The sequence below is a fragment of the Lolium perenne genome, chromosome 6, assembly GCF_019359855.2.
Source record: "Lolium perenne isolate Kyuss_39 chromosome 6, Kyuss_2.0, whole genome shotgun sequence".
NCBI lineage: Eukaryota > Viridiplantae > Streptophyta > Magnoliopsida > Poales > Poaceae > Lolium > Lolium perenne.
Genome location: NC_067249.2, coordinates 38079800 through 38105246, shown reverse-complemented (window position 1 = coordinate 38105246; position 25447 = coordinate 38079800). Strand labels below are relative to the sequence as shown.

At 44.0% G+C, this 25447-nt stretch overlaps 1 protein-coding gene and 2 long non-coding RNA genes across 3 annotated transcripts; 1 reads left to right on the top strand and 2 right to left on the bottom strand.

Moving 5' to 3' along the window:
• Positions 1–2274: 2274 nt before the first annotated feature.
• Positions 2275–7093, bottom strand: LOC127309713 (uncharacterized). The gene is made up of 3 exons (XR_011746298.1): positions 6838–7093; positions 6534–6756; positions 2275–2615 (listed from the first exon to the last, which is right to left on the bottom strand). It is a non-coding gene; the product is annotated as an uncharacterized lncRNA (long non-coding RNA).
• Positions 7094–10804: 3711 nt separating this feature from the next.
• Positions 10805–12517, top strand: LOC127309714 (uncharacterized). Its single transcript, XR_007857294.2, has 3 exons — positions 10805–11109; positions 11856–12019; positions 12126–12517. It is a non-coding gene; the product is annotated as an uncharacterized lncRNA (long non-coding RNA).
• A 5498-nt stretch (positions 12518–18015) lies between these two features.
• On the bottom strand, positions 18016–24799 carry LOC139832357 (F-box protein At5g18160-like). Its single transcript, XM_071822093.1, has 2 exons — positions 24616–24799; positions 18016–18764 (listed from the first exon to the last, which is right to left on the bottom strand). Exons 1-2 carry the CDS (start codon positions 24797–24799, stop codon positions 18016–18018), a joined length of 933 nt encoding a protein of 310 aa, XP_071678194.1.
• Between the last annotated feature and the right edge of the window lie 648 nt (positions 24800–25447).

The following is a 25447-nucleotide window of genomic DNA, read 5'->3' as shown; positions in this document are numbered from 1 at the left end:
GCAATGGTGAACGGGTGCACCAGCGCGCCCGGTACGACCATACCGCATCTCCGTGGGGCCGTTTTGGCCGGATGGCAATTTAAACTAAGTTAGAAAACCCTTGGAGCCGCATGGCGTCATTTCATGTGTCCTAGTAACCACTCCAAAAATTAGAATTAGGATACAGCAATTATTTTGGAAAACCCTTCATAAACAGAGCTATCACGTCCAGAGTTCTAAGGCTTTTAGGGCAAATAAGTAGGAAACGGCCTGTGACACCGTATAGTTTATCGGACCGAGGCCATATTTGGCACGTGTGTGGTACCAGCGCGTGTTGGCGAACAGTGCACCAGCGCGTTCGGTACGGCCATTTCGCATCTCCCGAGGGGGCCGTTTTGGCTAGATGGTAAACTGGACGTCATATTTGGGTTCCTCTAATTTTTAGGTTCAAATGATGATATGGATGTTATATTTAGATTCCTCTCATTTTTCTGATCGATTTAGACATATTATTTGTGGAATTCTGATTTTTCGATTTAAAGATATTAATTATTCCATGTTAAATAGAAAAAAAACCAAAAAATAAAATCATTTTATTGTTATTTAAATTCAATATTATTAATAATTGTTACTTATATATTCATTGTTATTTACTTAAGTAATTGTTTGGAATTCGAAAATAAAGAGTTGTGACATCACGGTCCAAGGGTTAATAGAGTTGATAGGCTATTATTATCAGCAAGGTGTCAATTCTTTAAGGGAAGCACATCCAAATGGAGCCAAGAAGTTAAGCGTGCTGAGGTTGGAGTAGTGTGAGGATGGGTGACCGACTGGGAAGTTTAACCATGATTGTAATTTGACCAAGATTATGTGTACTTAGAGTTAAAAGTGTATGGTGAAAGATAAATAAGTAAAAAAAAGAAAAAAAAGGTGTAAAAAAAATTAAAATTTTAGAAATTTTAAAACTCTATGCCGAGGGCTTTGCCGTCGGCATATAGAAAAAATATTTTTTTCCGATTTTTTTTTGAAATTTTTTTTTTTGGAAAAAAGAAAATTCGAATTTTTAAAATTTGTATGCCGTCGGCGTAGCGTGCTACGCCGAGGGCTGGGCTACGCCGACGGCAATATTGTCTATGCCGAGGGACCTAAACACCGACGCCATACGCTGAGGGCTGCCGTCGGCGTAGCCTACGGCGAGGGCCAGGCATGGCTACGCCGAGGGTAGCTGGCCGTCGGCGTATGCGTCCATTCCTGTAGTGTCGGCGGGATCGCTGGAATCCTCATGGTACCGGTTCCGGGGAGTCACATTGCCCCTCTAGCCAAGGCCGCTGCTCCAAGGCCTCAACACCCGACACACAAGAAAAACATGTGCTGCAAGTCTCCATCGCAACCAATACATCTCTCGGCCATTACAAGCCTCCGATCGAAGCTACAAATACTTTCTTTACCTCTGTCAATACCATGGAAATCTATATTTGGATATGTCGCATGTCACCGAGAAGAAAGTGAATCTCAGCGCCACACCCTTATGAAGGCTCGATGGCCGAAGATAAGAGCGTGCACGACCGGATCAATTTCGATCTAGATATCCAGTGACGCCATGCGCCAAACAGCTGAAATCTTCGAGATGAATACAGGAACTCGTCGTCGTCCAGATCGAGGAGGCCGACATGAAGCAGACAGATGACTTAGTACTCAAAGACTAGCAGGGCCAACCACCTTTATTCAGGGCAAGCCAGTAGCCCCCACGCCACCAGTTGACTGCAGAGGCTAAAACAGCACGGCTTTCGATAGGAACACGCGATCTTGCACCTCCCGAACAGCCAGAAGCCAGGGGCGTTTTCCCACAAGGCCAGCACTAATTACAGCCACCGCTGCGAGTAGTAATGCGCCAGCGAGTGCCATCGCGCATGAACCGTTGCGGCACAGATCGGGCCCGAGCGAGCCCAGATCATGCGTGTGCCCTCGCATCAAGTCCTAGCCGTCGGGACCTTTGCAGTCATTGATGTTCTCCGCACGCACGGCCTCGCCTCCTGCGTCGCCAATACTCCATCCCACCGTGCTCCCTCACCTCTCCACGCGCCACCCGGAAAATGCCCCAACCCCACACGACGATGGTCGAAACCGGGAGCGACGGCCAGGGAGGCACATGATTTGGAGCTTTATTTTTACTAGGGTTTGGGTCCTCTAGAGCAGCCCGTGTGAGCCATTCGAGAGAAAAACGCGTAAAAACAAGACCAAAACCGTATATGTTTCTTCACTTGTGTGCATTGTGTGCATTTACTGATTTTTTTTCGATAAAGGAGCAGCAGCCCCAGCCTCTGCATCAATCGATGCACACGGCCTTTTATTAAACATATAGAGTATCAAGTATCAAGTAACAAGTACGAAAGTCATAGGGAAAATACAATCATGGGTCTGACTTGGTTGCCACATAAATCAACCAACGGAACAGCAAACATCTAAATAGGCTAGCCATACTCTATCCTATTATTGTGTCGCCACCCAGTAGCCTGGTAGTAGAAATCCTGAGTAAGCACCAGCAGTCTGTTGCATCCAGTATCCATATCCTTGCGCTGATCCTCCGGTAGCAGGAAAGCCCATAACCGTATCCACTGCACAACTCGAAGAATAACCTGCAAAAAATTAGTACCCTTTTGATTATTAAAAATCATACCATTTCTAGTGTTCCATATTGTCCAGCATATAGCAGATATACCAATCCTAATTTTCAGTTTATCTTTCTTCGGAACTCCATACAACCAGTTCCCAAACATATTATTGATGCTCGTAGGTGGCGGAATATTATAGGCAAAGTAAATCATCCGCCAAATGATAGTAGCAAAGGGGCATGCAAGGAACAAATGATGCACAGTTTCATTTGTATCACAGAAACAACACTTTTGAGAGCCTGTCCATCTACGTTTTGCCAAATTGTCTTTAGTAAGTAAGACCTTATTGTTAAGAAACCACATGAAATTTTTTATTTTTAGGGGGATCTTGAGTTTCCACAAATATTTGCGTAGGAATCTAGTATGACCATTCATATAGTCTAGATACATAGACTTAACGGTGAATACTCCCGAATCTGTAAGCTTCCATACAAACTTATCAGGTTCATTAGTGAGATTAATAGTAATAAGTCGTTGACACAAATGCAACCACTCAGTGTATTTATGATCATTAAGACTTCTCCTGAAAGTAACATTCAACGGATTTTGAGCCAAAACTGTAGAAACCAGAACATCTCTATGTTGTGCAATATTGTAAAGGGAGGGATACTGTTGTGATAGTGGAACATCCCCTAACCAGACATCTTCCCAAAATCGTACCGAGCTACCATCGCCAACTTTGAAAAATCCTCTACTAAAAAAATCAGATTTTACTCTCATAAGACCTTTCCAAAAAGGCGAATCAGTAGGCTTTGCCTCAACTTGCGGTAAAGTTTTAGAGTGTAGATACTTGTTGTGCAGAATTTGTTGCCACATCCCCTCTTCAGTAAGAAGTTTGTATAGCCATTTACTCAGTAAGCATTTGTTCTTTAATTCCAGAACTTCAATACCCAAACCCCCCTGATCTTTCGGTCTACAGATTATGTTCCATTTAGAGAGCTTATATCTTTTCTTTTTTTCATCAGATTGCCAGAAGAAATTAGATCTATAATAATCTAGTCTTTTTCTAACCCCCACAGGTATCTCCATGAATGATAACATAAACATTGATAGACTTGTTAACACCGAATTAATGAGAACCAACCTATCGCCATAAGAAAGCATGTTACTACGCCAGCACCCTAATTTTGAAGCAAAACGGCTTTCAACCGGATTCCATTCAACATTTCTCAAAGTTCGGTGATGGATAGGTATACCCAAATATTTAAAAGGTAAAGCGCCCGCTTCACAACCAAAAATCTGCATATATTGTTGTTCAATATCCTTTGCTTTACCAAAACAAAATATCTCACTTTTATGAAAATTAATTTTCAGACCAGAAAGCTGCTCAAATATACATAGAATTAATTTCATATTTAGTGCTTTAACAATATCATGTTCCATGAATAAAATTGTATCATCAGCATATTGTAGGATAGAAATTCCCCCCTCGACTAGATGAGGTAGAAGACCCCCAATCTGACCCGCTTCCTTAGCCCGTGCAATAATAATAGCTAGCATATCCGCCACAATGTTAAAAAGAATCGGAGATAAAGGATCACCCTGTCTCAAACCCTTCCTAGTTTGGAAATTATGGCCAATATCATCATTGACCCTAATCCCCACACTCCCTCCTTGCACATACTGTTTAATTCTATCACACCAGATCTCATCAAACCCCTTCATACGCAATACTTGTTGTAAAAACGGCCATTTAACTTTATCATACGCCTTCTCAAAGTCAATTTTGAAAAGAACACCATCTAACTTTTTCCTATGCAGTTCATGAATGGATTCATGAACCACAACCACTCCCTCTAAAATATGTCTGCCTGGCATGAATGCAGTTTGACTAGGTTTGATTACATTATGAGCTACCTCTGAAATTCGAATAGTAGCCACTTTAGTAAAGATCTTAAATATCACATTAAGTAAACAAATAGGACGGTATTGTTGTATTTGTGTCGCATTATCTTTTTTTGGAAGCAAAGTAATAACCCCAAAATTAAGCCTATGTAAAGGTAATTCTCCACTTTGGAAGGAAATAAAAAAGCGCCATTAAATCCAATTTAATTACTTCCCAAAAGGTTTGATAAAACTCTGCCGGAAACCCATCTGGCCCCGGCGCTTTATTATGTTTCATCTGTGAGATCGCCTCATAAACTTCCTCTAGAGAGTAGTCTTTGATCAGAAGCTCATTTTCGGCCACAGAAACTTGAGGAATATCATCAACTCTATCCTCCATCATTAGTGTTGAACTGTGTTGCGGCTCGCCAAAAAGTGTTTTGTAGTATTCAGTAATATAAGTTTTTAGGTTCTCATCCCCAACAATCGTACCCTCCTCTTGTTCGAGTTGAAAATTTTTCTTCTTCCTATGCTTCCCATTAGCAATTAGGTGAAAATATTTTGTATTATCTCCCCCTTCTTGTATATACTTAACCTTGGCTCTCTGTGCCCATTTGGTTTCTTCCGACCTCCTAAGTTTATTCAACTTATCATTAGCCATTTTTATCTCATCCCTCTCAACATTAGATAAAGGGCAAGTCTCCGCCTTAATATCCAGGAAATCAATAATTTGCAGTAACCTCTCTTTTTCTAGTTTATATTTTCCACTAAGATTTTTCGCCCACCCCCTTAAAAATCTTCGTAAGTGCCTAATCTTTTTTTGCCAAGTATCGATTGGTGAGACCCCCATTGGGGCTGCAGCCCACTCAGCTGCCACCAAATCATAAAAACCGTCCTGTTGCAACCAAGACAACTCAAAAGAGAAACGAGCTTTGTTTCCTAAGTGTGCATGGTTTCCCGAATCAATAATAAGAGGTGTGTGATCAGACCCCGACCTAGATAAAGCCCTTACCGACACCAATGGGAATTTTTGTTCCCACTCCACACTAGCGAGCACACGATCTAGCTTTTCATAAGTTGGTATCACTCGCCTACTAGCCCAAGTATATTGACGACCCGAGAGTGCAATTTCCTTCAAATTTAAACTTTCAATAATGGCATTAAAAATGAAGGGCCATCGAGGATTATAATTATCATTACTTTTATCCTCAGGTTTTCGAAGTATATTAAAATCTCCAGCAAGAAGCAAAGGTAGAGACTCGACCTCACATAGACGCACCAACTCAGACAAGAAAACATGTTTAAGAGAATCCTGGGCAGCTCCATATACTGGTACCAAGACCCACTCAAAACCGTCGATTTTTGATTTTAATGATAATTTGACACAGAATTCACCATTAACTACAGTATTAACTTTTAAAGTGTTAGTATTAATGCCGACCAAAATACCTCCCGACCGTCCCTGAGGTGGCAAACAGAACCAACTAAACTCCTTCCCGCAAGATAAATTTCTAAGGAAAGGAACAGTAAAATTCGATCTTCCTGTCTCCAAAAGTGCTATATAATCTAACCGATGTTCTCTAATAGCTTCTTTGACAAAAAGGTGTTTTCCCGGATCCCCAAAGCCCTCACTATTCCATGTCAATCCACACAGAGAATTCATTGCCATCTAATTATAAACTTTATTCCGAATTCTGTTGCTTCGTCTAACCTTAGTCTTATCATAAGACTTTTTCTTTTTATTACGTTTTGTCTTATTTGTTACAGCAGATGCACAAAGCAATTCGGCATCTAATGGAAAATCATCATCATCTAGATCCCCAACTAATTCAGACGCACGTGAGACAATAAGACAAGGTAATTGTTCCCCCCTTTTATCCAACATAGACTCATTCTTTTCCAGGATAGTTAGTGTCCTCTGAAATTCATTATCTTTAATTATAGGTGCCGCATTAATTTTCTCTGTAGATGAACTACCCATAGAGACCCCCAAAACAGTAGCATTATGGATGATTTGTGCATCTGAAAAATTAAGTATCGAGTGTGGCTAAGAAATACCTTGCGCAAAGCTTTCATTACGCCTTTGAGCCAGTAGCATAGCTTTTTCAAGCTGAGTCGCATCCGCATTTGGTTGCGCTCTAAGTCTTCCACTTGACCTTATACCTTTTGCCGTCTGTGATTTAATGCCTCCAAACGCAATCACCTCATCAGAGAATAAAGCTGGAGATACCGGTGTGGTCATTATACCCGGTGTTGTGCTCTTCTTGGTAGCCAAATCTGCCTGTAATACAAAAGACTTTGAACATGTTGTACCAGAATCATTATCAAGTAAGACAGAAGAGAAATCATCTTTATGACTAACCATATCCATAACCGGCATTGGCATGGGAGAAACAATTGTACTCGTCTGAGCATTCCGTTTTGGTGTTACCGTGTGCACATACGTACGTTTTGGTGTAAGACCCTTTGATGCATTACCCTGTGATGGTAAATTAATCGGCGAGGACGAAACCCGCGCCGGCGACGAGCAAACCGTGCGTGGCGAGCCCAGACTGCATGTGCCATGCACCGCGCTGGTCGGCGTCCCGATCGACGTGCCTACGGCGCCTGTGCAAGCACCATGCACATCCTCGCCCTGTGGCCCGATCACCGTCCGCTGTGTGCATGTGTCATGCACACACACAGAAGCCACCGTCTCCATGGACGTTCGCTGTGTGCATGTGCCATGCACACACACAGCAGCCTCCGTCCCCATCCGATCATCAGGTAACACCACGCTGCCCTCTTGCCCAGCAAGCGTACGATCACGCCCCAGCTCATCAAGGTTGCTTTCAGCCGGGTTCAAAGAGATCAAACTCCCAGTACACATATCCAGATTCACCGCGGCTCTAAAAAACGGATTAAGACATTTAGGATTCGAAGAAACAAAATCACAAACTGAAGATGTAAACGCATTATCATTATCATACCTAGGTGTAGCATCTACAGCCATATTATCATTATCTTGAGCCAACTGAGTCAGAGATACAGCATTAGAGGTACCAGCCGAAGTAGCTGGATGTGAAGGTTCATAATCAGTATCTTTGCTTTCCTCCTCATTCTTCTTCCTCTTGACTTCTCTGTTAATATCATCTCCAGAATTGTTGGTAGGACCATCATGGTCCATATCATCATCCTTATGCATATCCTCGGACACATTGTCCTCCTGTGTTGTTGGAGCTCTTAAACCCTCGACTTCAAAACTGAGTCAGAAAAAATCGTTGCGAATCTTGACATCAAGGCAACTGATGCGGATTCTTAATACATTATTAGCCCTTGTATAAGGTGTATCAATATCTGTAGTCTCACCGAAAATATCGCCAAAAGCCCATAAAGCTACAATTTCGTCTAGAGCAAAAGGAGGGAAACCATGAACTCTGACCCACACCTCTTCTGCCGTCCAAACTGGTTCAACATCCTTTCTCCAAAAATCAAATGACAAAGTAATTTGTGATCTCGGCACACAAAATTTGCCAAAATGTTGCGCCTTCACCAAGTCACTTCTACTTGGAAAATTGACCCTGAATACATTATCTTCCATCTGTTGAACATCCCATTGGTAATGGTCATCAGGCATCAAAAATTGCAACTGTGCTATTAGTTCAGGTATGGTCATGCTCCCACCCTCAACTGCCACTCTTCCCAACCTAGTATTCTCAACACGAGGCCGAACATCACCAGAAAGAGGTATCTTCCAAAAAGTTAAGTCCACATGACCAACCCCATAGACAGCAATTCTCGGTTTTGGAGCACGCAGAGTAGGACAGTCTCGAGTTGCATGATCAGCACTCTGACAACAGTCACATAATTCAGCTATACAATCATTGATACAGTGACCTGTTTTGTGGCACCGAAAACACTCCGGTCCTTTCTTGTTTGCCGCAGCAGCCAAAGTATTTTGATTTGGCGCTGCATTCTGGGAGTATCCAGCTCCATTATTTCTGTCCGCCGGAGACCCCCCTTGCACAGGTACCCCAGCAGTATTAGTACCAAATGAACGAGAAACCTCAGATTGTCTTGCAACCTGCGTCTGCCTATTCATAGTTTGTGCTACCCGTCCAGGTTCTCGAGCAATCGGCAAGGCAACATTATGAGGAGCTGAATCAGAGCTAGAGGTAGCTAATATCTGTTTAGCAAAAGCTTCAGCCGCTTCCTTGACTAGGCGTTTTTGGGCATCATTGAGACCACTAAGATCAGGACTATCTCTAGAAAGATCATCCCGCCGAACGTAAGTATTAGATGATCGGCGATTAACATTGTTACCTCCAAAACTGCGATTGTATCCTCTATTGTATCCCTGCTGATTCCTGAAGCCGCCCCCAGCATTATTGGGGCGTCCATGACCAGCACACAAAACACCGTCTCCGAAGACATCATCGGAGCGCTCCGCTCCATTACCAGAGTTCCCCCCATGGCCGGCAGAACCACTTGGACCGCCATGCTCGAAGAAAGATCTCCCGCCTGGCTGCGGACCAGTTCCACCACCATCCCACCTCCCGCTTCCACGGCCACCCCTCATCGGATTTCCTCCACCCCGACTCATGACGGCGGCGGCGCTAGGAGCGAGCGGAAGAACACGTGGTGCGGGACAGACAGGAACTTTACCGAAACCTAGCCTACACGGATGACCACGATCAAAACGAATCACGCGTGCAGACGGACAATGCGCGATCACCTGTTCCGGGCCCATACTGCCCTTATCTGGAACAAGGCAAATCGGCTCCTTATTGTATGTGCACGGACCAGCCCGGCCCAACTCAAGAACATCATGTTCAGAATTCGAATTTTCCTGTGGATTGATCTGTATCGGCACATACGCCGACGATCGTCTCTGCCGGCGATGCACAGGCTGATCCAGTGCCGACCTGTTTTTCATCGGCCCAGCCATCCGAAACCGCCGCCGTCTCCGTTGCACCAGCATCCACTCAGCGGCATTAAAATTTTCGAGCCAAAAGGTCGACGGCGGCATGACTGGAGTCGGAATCCTCGGTCTCCTAACAGTCGATCTGGAAACAGAAACAGGCGCAGATGGAACAGAATTGAAACGCTCACCTGATCCGAACGTGATCGCCGCAAGTCTCTGTCTCCTCTTCTTCTCTTCACGGCGCCGGAGCGATGCAGTCGCCGCCTCCACCAACGAGCAGACTTCCGACGTAGGCGAGCTGGCGAGGTAGCGCGACGTCCCAACTGCGAGATCATCCTCGACGGTGATCGCCGTTTCCTCGTCGCCGGCAATCGCCCAGAACCGCCCAAACTCCGCCTGTAACGGCTCTCCGCCTATTACGGACATCGTGTGGATTGCTGCCATCGTGCATTTACTGATTACTATACATTTCTCCTCACTTGTAGGAAAGAATGATATGGCAAGCTCTAGTCTAGTTAATTTTCTGAAGAAAAACGTGTCTACTCATAGGAAAGGACAATTAGAACCACTAGGAGACGATCACATGCACTATGACACAGATGTAGCTTATGGAACTAACTGACCTCCAGTAGTTGAATCATCAAGCGCTGCCGTTTTGTTTGTCCAAAGTTATTAACAAGTTGGCTGAAATAAATTCAAAGAGATAACTAGACAATGGCACTATAACTAGATCTTGTCCGGAATAAAACTGCCCAAGCGCGAGGTGCAAAGACTGATCTTGCTCTCAAGGTTTTCTGGTGTCTCTATGATAGTGGTGCATGTCGTGGTGCATGGATTATAGCTCTTCACGACCTGTGCTCGTCTACGGAAAAGAGAGCACTGGAAGAGCAGTCTTCTGCCTCCATGTGTAATTCTCAAAGGCATAAAATGATAGGTATCTGGGCTGATCTGGATCGTGAACGCCTTGACCCAGGTGGTCTTCTTGTTAGAATCGGTGAGAAGCCATATGTTGGCACGTGTGAGCTGCTGTTGGACCACGCACAGGGTGTCATTGAGTTCAGCTAGACGGACAGTCCTTGTTTGGTTCCTCCACAACTCGCGCCCTACAGCTTTTTCTGGGATTTTAATCGTTTCGGTCCACTCCTCGCTCTCAAGATCAAAGCAATGTATCATATCCCAGTGGAGCACTCCGAGCATCTCCTCCTCTGAGGTCAGGACATAGAGGATGCGAAAACTCCTTTTTACAGTTGCCGGTATGTGCCGGAGTCGAATCAACCGTCCAAGTATTTTTAGATTCGTGCCTCCTCACCCCGCCTACTGTTTGGTAATTTTGCTGCCCAGCCCCTCTGTATCTCTCTTATTAGGAGTCTCTCTGCCATTATTTTTCTCCAGATCAAAACAGAAGAGGCGGGTCAACGAGGCGGCGCCCTCATGGTGGACGGCGCAGGCGGCGGAGGCGCGTGGAGGGCAGCCGGCGCGTAGCCACCGGAGATCTCAGGCCAGAGACCCGGGAACGGAGGGGTGCGGGACCACAAAACTTTGTGGCCAAGAGAGGGAGTAGCACCGCCTGCGCCGTCCTCCATGAGGGCCGCCGCCTCGTTCCGGACTTCGGCTGCCCTCCACGCGACTCTGTCGTCTGCTGCCGAAGCACCCAACTACGTCGTCCTCGTCATTTGTGTGCCGCCCCGCTCGAATCCGCCGTCTATCTGCCGCCGCGTCTCGAAGACGAAGGTAAGGTAACTACAGTTTTCAACTATGGTCTGTAGTATATGCTTGTGATTTTGGAATTTTGTTTTCTTGGATTTAGATCATATCACAACGTTTTGCGTGTAAAGATTGCTTATTAAGCAGTATGTGTGAATCATGGAGATCCGTAAATTTAATAGGAAGGCAAGAGAAAGCAGAAAGCCACTTTCACGTTTTTTAACTGAGCATCCAGCGTCTTAAATTCAGGAAGTACTGTGTGCTATACAAAAGTACTAGAATCAGAATAATAAAAATACCTTTTCTGGAACAATTTTACTTGATATCTCATTCAGAATTTCAGCAACTTCAGCATCTTCTAACATTGATGCCTTCCTAAGATGTATGAGATCCGCAACCACATCAGGATTGAATTGTTTTTCATTCAGTGTATATCGGATGTACTTCCTTACTACATCGTACATGTCAAATCCTGTCTGACTAAATGAAAAAGAAAGTTACTGGTGTATATGCGTTCCTCACTATTGGTAGATAGCTTTGCAAACAGGTATTTAAAAAATATGACATTCCTCAAACAGCAGTACAAATGGGTGCATGAATTACAGTTAGATAAAGCCAGTGAGTAATACTAGTGTAATTTCAGCAGCAAAAAATGTGATAAATATCCTAGTGTAATTTCAGTCTTCCAGAATAAGATATCTGAGTAAGTGAGTAATACTATTCAAAGTAGATTCACTTGTTGACAAAGTAAAGCATGTCTGCGGTGGCACTAGTTTGATGTTCACATGCGACACAACTTCGGCTACGGGGTTTCTCCACACGAATTCCAGCTCAATATTGTGGATGCCTCATCTTTCAACCGTCACATCTTCGGCGGGGCTTTGGCTCTATCAAGGACTTTGGGACCTTCTGCTTGTTCCTGTTAGAGAAGGCACAGGTAAAAGTTTCGCTGATTTTAAGCATGTTTGTCTACAATATTTCTGAAGAAAAATATTAGAGGGTAGGTAGTTATCTGAGACACTTTCTTCTTCATCATGTTATAGGTCGAGCTTGTACCTGGGGATGCATTTGGAGATGATAAGGGTGTTCGTATCACCTATGTTGCTGCACTGTCAACGCTACAAGATGCAATGGAGAAGATAAAAGAAGCAACCACTCTGCTCAAGCCACGAGTTGCGGTTTAACAAAGGCAGTGTCGACCAAAGGAATTTTCACCATCAATGCCTTGTTATATTAAATGGTGGCTACTGAAAAGTAGTTAAACATGTCATTGTTGTATAAAAGAGAAAGGCTCATGGTTTCTTAGTGAAAAGTAGTTAAACATGTCATTGTTGTATAAAAGAGAAAGACTCTGGAGCTATGTTTACTTGATTGAAATTCTGTAGTTTTCATTTGGGTTTTGTTGTTGTTTCACTCGAGCTTCTTCTGTGTTTCACCAAGGTTTAACATGAGTTTCATGTTTTCACTAGAGTTTTAAAGAGGTTTCAAAGAAGTGATATTGGTTCTACCAAGGTTCAATAAAGCGTTAAACATAATTGGTGCGGTAGCCTTCCGCTTAGCGCTTCAGCGCGCATAAGTGGCATGTTTTCTGTCCTTTTCCGCTTTTTCCGCTTAAGAGCTTATGCAATCGATCCGGACTGCATTGCGCTTAAGTGCGCATAAGCGACGCTTTTTCCGCTTTCCTGAACCTTGGGTTCCACAATGTTTCACTAACGTTTCTAGTTGGCTTCACAAGGGTTTCACAAACAAGTTAATAATGCATTGCCAATTTGAATGTGTTTCACAAGTTCACCATATTAGTTACAAAACTATGGAGAGTCTTTCACTATTTTTTGGCATGAAAGGTAGTTTGTTTCATATAAGTTTGAAAAGGGCATTGGTTGCTTCACCAGGACCCATTTATGGAACACACTCAAATAGGCCCATGCATTATAGAAACACCTTTGATCCAATTATACCTAATGTGAAACATGGCCGACGAACTGAAACACTAGAAGGATTCTATGGTCAACATGTGAAATACAATCCTATAGCCAATACATTATTGATACACCGGCCATCCATCATTGAAACACCATCCCATGGTGAACTTATGAAACACGAGTTGATCCATTTGGAGCTATCGTGAAACTTGGCCGATGAACTGAAACACTAGAAGGATTTCATGGTCAACGTGGGAAACATAATCCTATAGCGAGTGAATTATTGAAATAAATGTGAACCAATTGAAAATTTTATCGTACATTGAGGTAAACAAAGGTGAAGCAATGAACATCCTTTTTGAAACACAATTGTATAGCCAGTAAATTATTAAAACACCTGCCATCCATTTGTAACTAATGTGAACATGCCTCGAGAACTGAAACACTAGAAGGATTCCATGGTCTACTTGTGAAACACGAATGTATAGTCCATACATTATTGAAAAACCGGCATAATCAAATGTGAAACATACCCGACGAATTGAAACACTAGAAGGATCACATGATGAACTTGTGAAACATTTGAAGAATTCTATGTTCGACTTGTGAAACATAATGAAATAGCCCATGCATTAATGAAACACCATCTATTCATTTGTAACTAATGTGAAACATGGACGGTGAACTGAAACAATAGAAGAATCCCATGGTGAACTTGTGAAACATGATCATATAGCTTCTACATCATTGGAATAATTGTGAACCAGCAACTTAATTGAGGAAATGAAACAACGGGATTATTTATATGGTGATCCATTTTATGAAACACGGCCAAATAGGTCAATGCATTATCCATTTGGAACTAAAGTGAAACATGGCCGGCGAACTGAAACACTATAAGGATTCCATGGTTGACGTGTGAAACACAATCCTGTAGCCCATGAATTATTGAAACACCGTTCATCCATTTTTAAATAATGTGAAACATATCCGGAGAACCGAAATACTAGATGGATTTCATGGTCAACTTGTGAAACACGAGTGTAAAGTCGATGCATTATTTAAGCACCGTCCATTCATTTATAATCTAATGTGAAACATCCTGACAAATTGAAACACTACAAGGATCCATGGTGAACTTGTTAGAAGGATTCTATGTTAAATTTGTGAAACATAATGAAATATTCCATGCATTAATGAAACACCATCAATTCATCTGAAACTAATGTGAAACATGGAAAACAAACTGAAATAGTATAAGGATCCCATGGTGAACTTGTGAAACCCGGTCGTATAACCGATGCATCACTGAAATATTTGTGAACCGGAAACTTAATTGTGGAAATGAAACAACGGGATTATTTATATAGGATCCATTTATGAAACACACTCAAATAGGCCCATGCATTATAGAAACACCATCGATCCAATTGGACATAATGTGAAACATGGACGATGAACTGAAACACTAGAAGGATTCCATGGTCAACTGTGAAACGCAATCCTATAGCCAGTGAATTACTGAAACACCGGCCATCCATTATTGAAACACCAACCCACGGTGAACTTGTGAAACACGATCATTGATCCATTTGGAGCTATTGTGAAACTTGGCCAAAAAACTGAAACACTAGAAGGATTCCATAGTCAATGTGTGAAACACAATCCTCTAGCCCATAAATTATTAAAACACCGTTCATCCATTTGTAACCAATGTGAAACATATCCGAAGAACAAAATACTATGAGGATTACATGGTCAACCTGTGAAAAACAAATTATATAGTAAATGCATTATTGCAACACCGTCCATCAATTTATATTCTGTTCTGAAACATATCCGACAAACTGAAACACTACAAGGATCCCATGGTGAACTTATGAAACATTGAAGGATTCTATGTTCAATTTGTGAAAAAAATAATGAAATATCACATGCATTAATGAAACACCATCGGTTCATTCGTAACTAATGTGAAACATGGACAACAAATTGAAAAAGTTTAAGGATCCCATGGTGAACTTGTGAAACACGATCGTATAACCGATGCATCACTGAAATATTTGTGAACCAACAACTTAATTGTGGAAATGAAACAACGTGATTATTTATATGGGATCCATTTATGAAATACACTCAAATATGCCCATGCATTATGGAAACACCGTTGATCCATTTGGAGATAATGTGAACATGGTCGATAAACTGAAACACTAGAAAGATTCCATGGTCAACGTGTGAAACACAATCCTATAGCTAGTGAATTATCGAAACATCGGCCATCCATTATTGAAACACCATCCATTATTGAAAAATCATCCCATGGTGAACTTGTGAAACAAGATCGTTGATCCATTTGGAGTTAATGTGAAACATGGCCGACGAACTTAAACACTAGAAGGAATACATGGTCAACGTGTTAAAAACAATCCTATAGCCAGTGAATTATTGAAATAAACGTGAACCAATTGAATTTTTTTATCGTACATTAAGATAAACAAAGGTGAAACAACGAACAACCTTTTTGAAACAAAAATGTATAGCCATTGAATTATTGAAACACCGACCATCCATTTGTAACTAAAGTGAAACATGCATGGAAAACTGATACACTAGAAGGATTCCAATGTCTACTTGTGAACACAAATGTATAGTCCATGCATTATTGAAAAACCGTCCATCAATTCATAATCTCATGAGAAACATACCCAACAAACTTAAACAATAGAAGGACCCCATGGTGAACTTGTGAAACATTTGAATGATTCTAGATTCAACTTGTCAAACATAATGAAATAGCCCATGTATTAATGAAACATCATCCATTCATTTCTAACTAATGTGAAACGTTGATGGTGAACTGAAACAAAAGAAGGATCCCTTGGTGAACTTGTGAAACACGGTCCTATACCTTCTACATCATTGAAATAATTGTGAACCTGCAACTTAATTAAGGAAATGAAACAATGTGATTATTTATATGGTGATCCATTTTATGAAACACAACCAAATAGGACCATGGATTATCCATTTGGAACTAAACTAAAACATGGCCAATGAACATAAACACTAGAAGGATTCCATGGTCGACTTGTGAAACACAATCCTCTAGCCCATGAATTATTGAAACACCGTTCATCCATTTGTAACTAATGTGGAACATATCCCGAGAATTAAAATACTAGAAGGATTCCATGGTCAACTTGTGAAACACGATTGTATAGTGCATGCAGTATTAAAACACCGTCCATCCATTTATAATCTAATGTGAAACATATCTGACAAACTGAAAACTACAAGAATCCATGGTGAACTTGTGAAACATTTGAAGGATTCTATGTTCAATTTGTGAAACATAATGAAATATCCCATGCATTAAAGAATGCCATCAATTCATTTGTAACAAATATGAAACATGGACAACCAATTGAAACAGTATAAGGATCCAATGGTGAACTTGTGAAACACGATCGTATAAATGATGCATCACTGAAATAGTTGTGAACGAGCATCTTAATTGTGGAAATGAAACAACATGATTATTTATGTGGGATCCATTTATGAAACACGTAGGCCCATGCATTATAGAAACAACGTTGCTCCATTTGGAGCTAATGTCAAACATGGCCGGCGAACTGAAACAATAGAAGGATTCCATGGTCAACGTGTGAAACACAATCCTATAGCCACTGAATTATTGAAACACTGGTCGTCCATTTGTAACTAATGTGAAACATTCCTTGAGAATTGAAACACTAGAAGGATTCCATGGTCTACTTGTGAAACACGAATGTATAGTCCATGCATTATTGAAAAAAACGTCCATCCGTTCATAATGTAATGTGAAACATACATGACGAACTGAAACACTAGAAGAATCCCATGGTGAACTTGTGAAACATTTGAAGGATTCTATGTTCAACTTGTGAAACATAATGAAATAGCCCATGCATTAATGAAACACCATCCATTCATTTGTAACTAATGTGAAACCTGGACGGTGAACTGAAATAATAGAAGGATCCCATGGCGAACTTGTGAAACACGATCCTATAATACAACATTGAAATAATTGTGAACTAGCAACTTAATTGAGGAAATGAAACAATGGGATTATTTATATGGTGAAACACAGCCAAATAGGCCCACACATTATCCATTTGGAACAAAAGTGAAACATGACCGATGAATTGAAACACTAGAAGGATTCCATGGTCGATGTGTGAAACACAATCATATAGCCCATGAGTTACTGAAACACAGGTCATCTAGTTGTAACTAATGTGAAACATTTCCAGAGAACTGAAATACTAGAAGGATTCTATGGTCAACTTGTGAAACATGATTTTATAGTCCATGCATTACTGAAGCACCATCCATCCATTTATAATAAACATACCCGGTAAACTGAACACTACAAGGATCCCATGGTGAACTTGTGAAATATTTGAAGGATTCTATGTTCAATTCGTAACTAATGTGAAATAGCCCATGCATTAATGAAATATCATAAATTCTTTTGTAACTAATGGACGAGTAGCTGCCGTCCTCGGGTAGTCCGGATTTACTGCGCGGAGGCCGAATCGGGATCTTGTGCATCACCGCCGTTCAGCCACATCGTTCGCCGCAGTCGGACGCGGTTGCGACGGAGACGGCTAATCGAGTGTGTGCGAGCTCGTGCTCCTGCAGGGCGCCCTCGTTTGGGTAGCCACCCCCACCTCTACGTACATACGCAGTACATACGCAGGCGACGAGGGTGTTGTCCGCCGTGGCAAAACGGGATGCGGCGGAGGAGGACGGCGAGAGGGGCGGGAGAGAGAGACGAGAGACGGACCAGCAAGTCCTAGCGATGTTCGAGACTCTGGAGGCCGGCTGGCCGCGCCGCCGCATGCTCGAGATCTGTCCACGACTAGAACGAGAGAGAGAGTTGTGGAGGAGTCAGTTATATTTGGGTGTTTCTGCAATTTACCTAGTTGGTTCCGGGAATAACACGTTTGGCCAGGCGTGAATCTCAAACTGGCAACGAACGGCGGATTAGACTCCTACATATACCGTTGCCGGTAGAATCGCTGCTCTCATAGAGGATGCCGTTCACAACAGTGAGGGAGCCAGGGTAAGACGCGACGACACGGGCTTCGGGTGGGTGCCTCGGTTTCCATCCGGTGTCATCTCCTAGACAGGAAACCCAGCAGCTATCGCCGTGTACGAGGCGGACCACCTTGTAGGCACCTGAGGGGATGGCTCGGCCGAAGGCCGTGGTTGTGTTCAGCCGCGTGGTGAAGTCCTCGATAGTTTCGTATGGAGTTGGGCTCTTTTTCAGTCTTGGGATGGTCACGAGCACCACGCCGGTGGCAGGATCCACCACCCGTGCGCCTGTATAATAGTCGGTTACGCAGATAAGGTCCTGGCAGAGAGAGCTTGCCGAAGGAGAAAACCCTCCTGCTCCATCCTTGATCACCCTCCTGCTCACAACATGGCCATCGATATCCACCAGTTGTAGCTCGTCGCCTTTTCTAGGTCCTTCTCCGCGAGAGAGAAACGCAATGAGCGGCTCGACGTGGCGGGACGTGTGCACGGCCACGAAGTTTGGATCGGAGATGAGGGCGCACCACTCCTTGGAGACGCACCGCGATCTGCACACGGACCACGCCGGCAATCTGGAGAGGATCTCGAAGATGATCTCGTTTGGTAACGAGACGGCGTCGACAGTCCATGGTGCACGTCGTGTGCTCCTTCTTCCGCGGGCTGGGTTAGCCGGCACTGGTGGAAAAACAGGCTTCGGGTGAGCCCCATAAGTCGCGATGCTGCAGGATCCGCGACAAATGGTACCTTTAGTCGCGGTTCGGGAGGAGAACCGCGACCAAAGGCCTGGGCCCAGGGCGCTCGGTGGCCAGCCGGTGCACGTGGGGGGTCTTTAGTCGCGGTTGGCCAGGCCAACCGCGACTAAAGGTGCCCGAAGGCCTTTAGTCGCGGTTGGCCAGGCCAACCGGGACTAAAGCCCCTCCCCTATATATACCCATCCAGCAGCCAACACTTAGCCATTTGGTGCCATTCTCTTCACAAGCTCACAAGTGGGTGTTAGGTTTGCTTTTGGTTCCTCTTATGCACATAAGGTGTTTGATGAAATGCCCCAAGAGCATGAAACAAACATGATATGAAGTGTTGGAGCCACACTTGAGCTTTCTCATTTATTTTTTCCTCCTCGATCGCGGTTAGCAACTTGAACCTTTGATGTGTCGTTGATAAAATGTGCATGTGTGTGTAGTTCATTGTTTAATTTATATTGTTTGTAGCTAGTTAGTTTAACAAATGCATGATGGTTAATTATATATTTTATATTATAATAATGCAGATGAATCGACAATGGATGTACGGTAACCGACTCTCCGGCGAGTTCAGTGCGGGTTTGAAAGATTTCCTCGTAGTGGCTAATGCGAACAAGCGGGGAGGGTTTTGTTATCTCATTCCATGTGTTAAATGTAAGAATCAGAAGGGTTACTCTTCCTCAAGAGATGTTCACATGCACTGCTTCGGCACGGTTTCATGCCAAGCTATAATTGTTGGACCAAGCATGGAGAAAGAGGGGTTATAATGGAAGAAGATGAAGAAGGGGATGATTTCATCGATGAAAGCTATCTTGCTCATTTCGGTGATACTTTCATGGAGGATGTCAAGGTGAAGGGGAAGGTGAAGGGGAAGGTGAAGAAGAGGCACGTGATGATCCCGTTGATGATCTTGGTCGGACCATTGCCGATGCACGGAGACGCTGCGAAACCGAAAAAGAGAGGGAGAATTTGGATCGCATGTTAGAGGATCACAGGAAGGCGCTGTACCCCGGATGCGATGATGGTCTGAAAAGCTGGGCTGCACACCGGATTTGCTGAGATGGAAGGCACAGCAGGTGTAGCTGACTCGGCATTTGAAAACTTGCTGAAAATGTTGAAGAATATGTTTCCAAAGAATAACGAGTTGCCCGCCACTACGTACGAAGCAAAGAAGGTTGTCTGCCCTCTAGGTTTAGAGGTTACGAAGATACATGCATGCATCAACGATCGCATCCTCTACCGCGGTGAATACGAGAATTTGAATGAATGCCCAAGTATGCACCGCATTGCGTTATAAGATCGAGGCGATGACCCCGGTGACGATGTTGAGGGCCGTAAACCCGTGAAGAGGGTTCCCGCCAAGGTGATGTGGTATGCTCCTATAATACCACGGTTGAAACGTCTGTTCGGGAACAAAGAGCATGCCAAGTTGTTGCGATGGCACAAAGAGGACCGTAAGTCGGACCGGAAGTAGAGACACCCCGCAGATGGAACGCAATGGAGAAAGATCGACAGAGAGTTCAAAGATTTTGAAGATTACGCAAGGAACATAACATTTGGTCTAAGTACGGATGGCATGAATCCTTTTGGCGAGCAGAGCTCCAGCCATAGTACCTGGCCCGTGACTCTATGCATCTACAACCTTCCTCCTTGGTTGTGCATGAAGCGGAAGTTCATTATGATGCCGAGTGCTCATCCAAGGTCCGAAGCAACCCGGCAACGACATCGATGTGTACCTAAGGCCATTAGTTGATGAACTTTTACAGCTGTGGGGCAGACCTGGTGTCCGTGTGTGGGATGAGCACAAAGAAGAGGAATTTGACCTACGAGCGTTGCTTTTCGTAACCATCAACGATTGGCCTGCTCTTAGTAACCTTTCGGGACTGTCAAATAAGGGATACAATGCATGCACGCACTGCTTACATGAGACTGAAAGTGTACATTTGCCAAATTGTAAGAAGAACGTGTACCTTGGGCATCGTCGATTTCTTCCGAAAGGTCATCCAGGAAGAAAGAAAGGCAAGCATTACAACGGCAAGGCAGATCACCGGCCGAAGCTGCGGAACACACTGGTCTTTGAGGTATTTGATATGGTCAAGGGTTTGAAAGTCATCTTTGGAAAGGGTCCTGGCGGACAATCAGTTCCGAAGGGAGCTGACGGGCACGTAGCCATGTGGAAGAAGAAATCTATATTCTGGGAGCTAGAATATTGGAAAGTCCTAGAAGTCCGCTCTGCAATCGACGTGATGCACGTTACGAAGAATATTTGCGTGAACATCCTAAGCTTCTTGGGCGTGTATGGGAAGTCAAATGATACAAAGGAAGCACGGCAGGACCAGCAAAGTTTGAAAGACCCCGATGACCGGCATCCGGAACGGTTTCAAGGTCGTGCCAGCTACGCTCGACCAAAGAAGAGAAGGTCATCTTTTTGAATGCCTGAGCATTATGAAGGTCCCGTCGGGATTCTCGTCCAATATAAAGGGAATAATAAACATGGCGGAGAAAAAGTTCCAAAACCTGAAGTCTCACGACTGCCACGTGATTATGACGCAATTGCTTCCGATTGCTTTGAGGGGGCTCCTGCCGGAAAATGTTCGACTGCCCATTGTGAAGCTATGTGCATTCCTCAATGCAATCTCTCAGAAGGTAATCAATCCAGAAGTTCTACCACAGTTACAGAACGATGTGATCCAATGTCTTGTCGGTTTCGAGTTGGTGTTCCCGCCATCCTTCTTCAATATTATGACGCACCTCCTGGTTCACCTAGTCGATGAGATTTCCATTCTCGGTCCTGTATTTCTACACAATATGTTCCCCTTCGAGAGGTTCATGGGAGTATTAAAGAAATATGTTCGTAACCGTGCTAGGCCGTAAGGAAGCATCGCCAAGGGCTATGGAAATGAGGAGGTAATTGAGTTTTGTGTTGACTTTGTTCCCGACCTTAAGCCGATTGGTCTTCCTCAATCGCGGCACGAGGGGAGACTAAGTGGAAAAGGCACGATCGGAAGGAAATCAATGATATGTATGGACGGCCATTCTCTCGATCGAAGCACACCACACGCTTCCGACCAATTCCAGCTTGGTTGCTCCGTACTTTGAGAAACACAAGAATATTTTACGCTCGGACAACCCCGGGAAGCCCGAATCCCGGATTAGGAAGGCCCACATGGAGACTTTCGGCGCTTGGTTGAGAAACCATTTAATGAGTGACAATAAGGTTGTAGATCAGCTGTACATGTTGGCCAAGACACCATCTTCGACTATAACGACTTTCCAAGGGTACGAGATAAATGGGAATACATTTTACACGATCGCCCAAGATAAAAAGAGCACCAACCAAAACAGTGGTGTCCGCTTTGATGCAGCAACCGAGAATGGGCAAAAGGTCACATATTATGGTTACATAGAGGAGATATGGGAACTTGACTATGGACCCTCCTTTAGGGTCCCATTGTTCCTGGCAAATGGTTCAAGCTAACAGGAGGTGGGGTAAAGGTGGACCAGCAATACGGAATGACAATGGTGGATTTCAACAATCTTGGTTATCTTGACGAACCATTCGTCCTAGCGAAAGATGTCGCTCAGGTTTTCTATGTGAAGGACATGAGTAGCAAACCGAGGAAACGGAAAGATAAGAAAACGATCAAGCACATCGTTCGATGATCCAAAGCGCCACATTGTTCTTTCAGGGAAAAGAAACATCGTGGGAGTGGAGGACAAGACAGACATGTCGAAGATTATAATATGTTTGCTGAAATTCCGCCCTTCAAAGTGAACACCGACCCAAGCATTAAGTTAAATGATGAGGATGCTCCATGGATACGGCACAATCGTAAGCAAGCGGGACACAAGGGAAGAAATGATGTGTAATAATTTATTGTACCAAACTTTGTTGAATGAATCATGTGAATTATATTACCCGTGATGTGTTTGGTGTCCATTTTCGAATGATTCAATTGACTCGAGATAGCACCGATGATACATGAAATTTGGAGTGACTAAGTCATACTCCTGCATACATGAAATTTGGAGTGACTAAGTCATACTCCTGCATACAGGAAATTTGGAGTGACTAAGTCATACTCCTACATACTTGAAATTTGGAGTGATTTAGTCATACTCCTGCCTAGGCGTATAATATGCATACTCGTAGTCTTCATAGCCGCCGCCATTGTACCGGTAGTCGTCGCCTTCTAAGTTGCCGGCGTCGTCGTCGCTGCTGTCGTCGGCTGTCGTCTGCGGCGCTCGTGGCTCGAATCGAGGGTAGCGCAGCGGGGATATCGCCGGCCGTGATGTAGTCCATGACGCTCTGCAGAGTCCGGCCGTACCACCATAGCCGACGGCCGGCCTCGTGGAAGTTTCCGGGAGGCGGACCGTCCTCCTCATACCTGGCGAGCGCCCTCTCACGCCGATTGATGAAGAAGGCGTCCCAAGTATGCTGGTTATCGGGATGCCGGCCGGGGATTCATCCGCTGCTCCGGCGTGAGGTCGAGGTAGTAGTGGTTCGTGATGGCCGCCGGCGCGCAGCACTCGAGGGACGGGAGGGACCGGCACGCCGCCGGCGCTTAGGCTCCGGCCGGCAGGACGCGGTAGCCCGGAGGGCAAGGGTAGTTCGAGGCGCAAAGCTCCTCCACCCGCTGGTAGGTTAGAGTGGGTGCGGTGGAAGCCATGAGAGAGTGATGAGAGATTGTAGAGATGTGATGCTGGCCAAGCCGGGCTACCTATATGTAGTGACAAATGGCGGGAAAAATGGGAGCGGGAAGACAGAGGCGGGAAGAAAGAGGCGGGGAGAAAGTGGCGGGAAGAAATTGGCGGGAAAAAATTGGCGGGAAGAAAGAGGCCGGAAGAAATTGGCGGGAAACAATTGGTGGGAAGAAAGAGGCGGAAGACAGGGAAGAAATGGCGGGAAGACGAGGAGGGAAGAGGGGTCGGCGGAAAGAGGCGGAAGAGGGGGCCAACGAACTTTTGAATTGAATTAGTTTTATTTTTTGAATTTTTGATAATTTGTATTTTTAAGATTTTTGAATTGAATTAGTTTTATTTTTCTGAATTTTTTGATATATTATTTGTATTTTTAAGATTTTGAATTGCATTAGTTTTTTTTCTGATTTTTTTGATATATTATTTGTATTTTTAAAATTTTGAATTGAATTAGTTTTATTTTTCTGATTTTTTTGATATATTATATGTATTTTTAACATTTTGAAATGAATTAGTTTTATTTTTCTGAATTTTTTGATATATTATTTGTATTATTAACATTTTGAATTGAATTAGTTTTATTTTTCTGATTTTTTTGGTATATTATTTGTATTTTCAACATTTTGAATTGAATTAGTTCTATTTTTCTGAATTTTTTGATATATTATTTGTATTTTTAACATTTTTAATTGAATTAGTTTTACTTTTCTTAATTTTTTGATATACTATTTGTATTTTTAACATTTTGAAATGAATTAGTTTTATTTTTCTGAATTTTTTGATATATTATTTGTATTTTTAAGATTTTGAAATGAATTAGTTTTATTTTTGGAATTTATTGATATATTATATGTATTTTTGAAATTTTGAAATGAATTAGTTTTATGAAAAGAATTTTGAAAAAGGCCTTTTAGTCGCGGTTGGCTCGGCCAACCGCGACTAAAGGTCCTCTCCGCGGAACCGCAGAAGGAAAAAATCCTTTAGTCGCGGTTGGGCTCACAACCGCGCCTAAAGGGTACCCTGTAGTCGCGGTTGGGCTCCCCAACCGCGACTAAAGGTGGGGAGCTATAAATGCTGCGCGGCACGAACCGCCGCCCCCAGTCTCTTCTTCTCCGCGCGGAAGCTCTCGCCCTCGACGTCGACGTCGTTGCCGTGCCGTGCCGTGCCGCCCTCGTCGTCGCCGCCTCTGTCACCGACGCCGCCTCCGTCGTCGACCCCGTACGTCTCGCCCCGCGCCGCCTCCGTCGTCCGCCGACCGCCGGCCGCCATGCACCGCGCCGCCGCCGTGGCCGGCCGTCGCCGTGACCGCCGCCGCACCGCCGCGCGCCGCCGTGATCGCCGGCCGCCCGTGACCGCGCCACGCCGTGACCGCCGCCGCGCCATTGACCGCCGCCGCGCCCCATGACAGAGAGAGGAGGAGAGGAGGCCGGGGTCACGGAGGGAGGGCGGCGCCCCTGCAGGGCCGGGGCGCCGACGTTTTTTTTTCTTTTTTTTTTTAGTTTTAATTGTTGTTAATTTTAATTTAAAACAAAAAACAAATATAAAAAATAACTAAAATTTGATTTTAAAAAACTAAAAATTGACTTAAAAAGTTTGTCTAAAAAAACTAAATTTTGACTTAAAAAAAGTAAAATTTGACTTTAAAAAAACTCTCGCGCTCGTCCCGCGTGTATACGGAGGGGGCACCGCGCGACCCTCTCGCGAGCCAGAGAGAAAGAGAGAGAAAGGAGGGACCGCCAACGTCACCGCCACCGCGCCCTCGAGTCCCACAGTAGAGATCGAGGCGCCGCCGCCGCGTCGCCGGGAGAGATCGAGAGAGTTCTGAGGGTCCGTATACGCGCGGTGTTTTTTTTGGGATCGAGAGGGGGCGGCGAGGGTTATGTGTCGTCGGCACCGCCACCGCCCTTTCGCCACCGG

Excerpts from the sequence above, each read along its gene's own strand:
- LOC139832357 (XM_071822093.1), bottom strand. The coding sequence starts at position 24,799 with ATGGCGGCCGGCGGTCGGCGGACGACGGAGGCGGCGCGGGGCGAGACG. Across the intron at positions 18,765-24,615 it reads GAGACTGGGGGCGGCGGTTC|TGCCGGCTAACCCAGCCCGC; the intron begins GTGCCGCGCAGC and ends TTTTTCCACCAG.